Below are 5070 nucleotides of genomic sequence, written 5' to 3' on the forward strand. Positions count from 1 at the left end.
AGTTGAATATGGCTTTTTGGCAAATACTTTGATGGCTTCCTTAAATGTAGATAAAGAGAAAAGAAGGCATTTCAGGCCAGGTTGGCAGAGATAAAAATGCGACCAGCCATCTTTACCTGTCAGCAAAGTATCCAAAAGCAAAGCTGCCAACGAGGAAGCCCACATTGAGGGTGGACTGGTACATGTCAACCAGCCACCCGTCTGAACACACCAGGTTGAACTGAGGAGACAAAACAAGGATCTCACATGATGTCTCCAAGGCTGTATCAACAGTCAGGAAGTTTCTTGATTAAATTTACTTTAATCAAACAAGAGAACTGGGAATTATTAGCAAAAAGCAACAAATGGTAATTCTATCAAGAAGCTGCATTTTTTTATTACAAGTGCATGAAATGTTTCCTCTCACCTCAGTGACAAATGACTTCCTGCCTTCATACTGATACTCCCAGCCATCCTTAAAGGCAAAAACAAAACACAGCATTCAGTAGAAATAATTAAAGCATGCCTCAAAGCTTCCTCAACTATTCTCTACAAGTGAGGCGCTGGTTTGTTATGCTCCTCTTGGTCTCCCATGGCTTCGCAGCTGCGCTGTCAGTTCTGTAATGGTGCATGGGCTTCATTGTTTTAACTACCTCTAATGCCTGCGCCTGAGAAGGAGTTGATGACAGTGCCTGGTGAGGCCTGCAGCATGCATCGCATTAAACAAGACATATTTCGTATAAAAAAGCAGAAAAATACTTTATGCAAGTCAGCTGTAAAGCCTGGATGGAAACTACAATAAAACCAAAAACCTGAGGTTGACATAAACCAGCATCACTCTTCAGGTTTGCACAAAAGACTCGTGAAATATATGAGCCCTTAAAAATGTGTGCACTACGGCTTGCAAAGTCCATACCTGAAAAAAAAAACCCATGAAAGCCTCTTTTTTATTTTTTCTCTTTCACATCGAGGTTTTCATTGATTTTTTAAGAGAAAGCTGTGGCTGAAACTTTATGTACTTCAGGGTCACAGCAGGAAGAATGAATCAGAAAAACAAATGCATCAATACCAGATTCTCTTTTGTTCTCACATCAACACAATCCAAAAAGAAACCTCTGAACTAACCCTTTCATTCTTACTGAAACATTGTTGTCTGTGTCTTTACAGTTATTTTCATCCCAAGGTTTGTTGCTTTAAAGCTTTGAAAAGAAATTTTCTCCAAGGGTCCTTAGGCTTCTACATGAACACTTAGTTTCACGTGTTTTTGCAGCTTTGGGGTTCATGCCTTTATGGTTCTCACTGGTGTAAAGTGGGCCAAGCTTAGAATAAATAAAAGAAAAAAAATCCTTGAAAAGTATTCAATTCTGATTTGATTCTGAGTCCGGGAGTTTGAGAAGTTTATCTGCGTTGTAGCGCAGATGTCAATCATTTGCTATAAAACTGTGCTGAATGGCTCAGAATGAACAGTTAAAGTGTATTATTATTTTAAGCACAACTCGCTCAATTTTGACCCCCTTAGCCCCCGTGAAAAGTTGCGAAACTTGGCACACACCTCCCGCCCGGCGAAAATTTTGAAAATCTGGCGTTTGTGTACACGCCAATGCAAAAACGGCTCGACGGCGCCCCCTAGAAACGCCATAATATGGCCCTTAGAATGGGGTCTGCAAAGTTTAGTTTGACGTAGGACGACGAAATTCGGTACGCATGTCTGTCACCTCAGGACGACTAAAAAAGTCAATCGTAGACCTGTTGTCATGGCAACGGGCTTTCCGCCATCTTGGCGTTTGCGGCCATTTTTTTGCCCGTTTTTGTCAATTTGGGCGCATCGCATTTGAACGAACTAGTCTGAGGCGATTCATGCTATTGGCTCCACATTCGCCATGGAGCTTCGTGACAAGATGGGGACCAAAAGTTATTCAAATCTTTTTGATAGGCGAAAGCGTGTTACCGTGGCAACCCATGGAAAAAAGCGTTCTCGCCATGAAACACGGTTCACTCATATCTTCGCAGAAATACATCCGATCGGAACCAAAATTAAAATAATTCATGTTTGGTAGGTCCTTCACGCATTGTAATATGTATTGTGGGGGGGGGGGCGCATTTTGGGGGGGGCCCCTAGGGGCCCGATAGTCTACTTTGACCTATGGCTACGAAATTCGGTACACATGTATAAGTAACCAAGACGAGCAAAAAACTCTATTGAGAACCTGTTACCATGGCAACGGGGTGTCCGCCATCTTGGCGTTTATGCCCTTTTTATCACTTTAAGCGCATCGTATTTGAACGAACTAGTCTGAGGGGATTCATGCTATTGGCTCCACATTCGCCATGGAGCTTCATGACAAGATGGGGACCAAAAGTTATTCAAATCTTTCTGATAGGAGAAGGCGTGTTACCGTGGCAACCCATGGAAAAAAGCGTTCTCGCCATGAAACACGGTTTGCTTATATCTCTGCAGAAATGTATCCGATCGGAACCAAAATTCCAATAATTCATATTTGGTAGGTCCTTAACGCATTGGAATATGTATTGTGAGGGGGACACATTTTGGGGGGGGCCCCTAGGGGCCCGATCGTCTACTTTGAGCTAGGGCTACGAAATTCGGCACACATATGTTTCAACCCTAGACAAGCAAAAAACTCAATTTAGCACCTGTTACCATGGCACTGGAGTGTCCGCCATCTTGGAAAAAAACCTTCTCGCCATGAAACACAGTTTGCTTATATCTTTGCACAAATTCATGCGATGTGCACCAAAACTTTAACTATTCATATTTGGTAGGTCCTTAACACATTATAGAATGTATTGTGGGGGGGCACTTTTTGGGGGGGGCCCTCAGGGGCCCGATCGTCTACTTTCACCTATGGCTACTAAATTCGGCACACGTGTAACAACCCAAGGCGAGTAAAAAAGTGCATTGACCACCTGTTACCATGGCAACGGGGTGTCCGCCATCTTGGCGTTTACGCCCATTTAGCACTGTATGTGCATTGTTTTTGAACAAACTAGTTTTGGATTCATGCCTTTTACTTCACATCCACCCGGAAGCTTTGTGGCGAGTTCGGGTGGAGGGTTCGGCATGAGGCGAGGACCCGATGGATGCCGCTTGCATTAGGTTGATGTGTTTTCAGAAATGTGATGTAGGATTCCAGGTAAGGCCAACGAGAGGGTTATTCAGTTGGCTGCAATCTGCAACTCTGCCACTAGATGTCCTGAAAATCCAAACACTGCCCTTCAAAAGTTCTTCAAAGTCATCACATCTAATGCTGCACTTTCAAAATCTATTTAGTCACACAAACGAAGGAGTGTAACTAAATACTTGTTAAATACCACAAATCCTGAATGAAAATAAGAAACGATCAGTTAAAATAATCAGTTTCTCAGGCTTTGTCTTTATAATTGAAAGTATTGGTGAACTGAACAGCTTTGCCTCATTTTTCGCTGAAGATATTTTTCTTAATTTACTAATAAAACTAGTTTTTGAGAATAATTTAAAAAGAAATGATATATAAAAAAAACTGAATGATTGGGTTTTTGCTAAACAAATTGAAAGAAAAGAAAAAATTGCCTTTTAAAATTCTAACAAAATGTTTTGACAAAAAACGATGAGGATAAATGAGGATTTGGCAGATGAATCCTGATTTGTAACCCCAGTTTTCATGGGTTTTGGTGTTTTCTCCACTAGTGTTCACATTGTTGTTGGTTAATGTTACATAGTTTTCTACAAATATAGGAAAAAGCTCAGCCTTTTCTTAAGGTTTGCGAGCATCCATCTTCCTCTTGATGTCATTCCAGAGGTTTTTAAAGGGTTTAAATCTGGAGATTGAGCTGGTGACCACAAGCCCTCGATGTGATGATCCTCCATCCAGTCTCTCTGGCTGTGTGGCATTGTCCTGCTGGAAATACTAATACTCTTAAATGGGAGAAAAAGTCTTAGTAGAGGGAAGCAAATGTGTTTCCGGGATAACTTGTGGTTTTAATAAAGCTTAACAAAAATGCACCTGCCTTGCTGATGGGCAAAGCTGTTACAAAGTCAGAGAAGATAACTTTACTGATTTTTTTCTAGGCTCAGCTGTACTCTTCTTTGCTTTTCACAGATAAAATCTTTTGGCTTTCAAGCCTCTAGGAAACTGTTTACAACTTTTCTAGCCATGCATTCACCTGTGGAAAAGAGTAAACGAAGCATAAAAACTGCACAAATACCGGAAAGAATTAAAATGTAAATTAAGATTAAATAGAGCAATAAAACCTGAGAAGAGATTCTGGAGCTGACCTTGCACGTTGTTTGTGAAAATCCACTCAGGTTCAGCAGCTGTGTGTCACATGTCAGGCCTGTGTTGTTCCAGTCCACCTCATACCGCTCACAGCTGCTGTGCTGCAGCACTCCAGAGCTGTTGACCACAGGCACCGTCAGCCTATGGCTGTCCGACACGGTCCAGCCACAAGCCTGCCTCCTCTCCACCACCGCAGGGTCCCGGCACCAGTGATCCGGCGTGAAACCCTGGAAGACGATGCCAACATACACACCTGCAAAAGGCAACGACAAGAAGCAGAGCAGGACGAAGATCCGCTTCTGACAGCGGCCGAAAGAACCGGCCTCTTCCAGGAGGTCATCAAAGGTCGCCATCAATGCAGTGAGGTTTCGGAGCAAAATAAGCCTGATGTTGTTCTGCCCAGCACGGCGTGCAGCTGATTTGTGTGCAAGTCTGTCCTCAGAGATTCTGAGACTTTATGTGTTGCTTCACTGACCTGGTCGATGTGGAGCTAAAGTCCAAAACTTTCTGGTCAAAGTAAAGCTTAAAGCTGTACAAGAGGTAAAGTTTTGTTACTGTTTAATAGAGTCAAACAGACAATGAGAGAAAAATTGAGCAATCATTGAATGGACCTGAATATGCACATTGAAAGCAATATTTTATTTACATGCTTTAGTGGGGAAAAAAAAATACTCAGTGGAAGCAGTGCAATAACGTGTTTCACAATCAAAACTGCGATCACATGGGTGCTGTCAGGATAAGGAGTCACAACACAGGATGTGTGCTTTCAGCAACCATTAAATGTGGAAACTTCAAAAGTCCATTTATGATTTTTGGC

At 42.2% G+C, this 5070-nt stretch overlaps 1 protein-coding gene across 1 annotated transcript in view; it reads right to left on the minus strand.

The window, feature by feature from the left end:
• The window catches only part of LOC306767640 (solute carrier family 22 member 2-like), a gene marked incomplete at both ends in the record, with an annotated part of 16097 nt that extends 11491 nt beyond the window's left edge, over nt 1–4606 (minus strand). Inside the window, 3 exons of the mRNA XM_079255713.1 lie at nt 117–220; nt 407–454; nt 4253–4606. Of these exons, the coding sequence (XP_079111839.1) occupies nt 117–220; nt 407–454; nt 4253–4606 (506 nt within the window). The remainder of the gene's footprint in view (nt 1–116; nt 221–406; nt 455–4252) is intronic.
• Nucleotides 4607–5070: the final 464 nt, after the last annotated feature.

Source organism: Telmatherina bonti, assembly GCF_933228915.1.
Source record: "Telmatherina bonti genome assembly, chromosome: 16".
In the NCBI taxonomy this organism is placed as follows: domain Eukaryota; kingdom Metazoa; phylum Chordata; class Actinopteri; order Atheriniformes; family Telmatherinidae; genus Telmatherina; species Telmatherina bonti.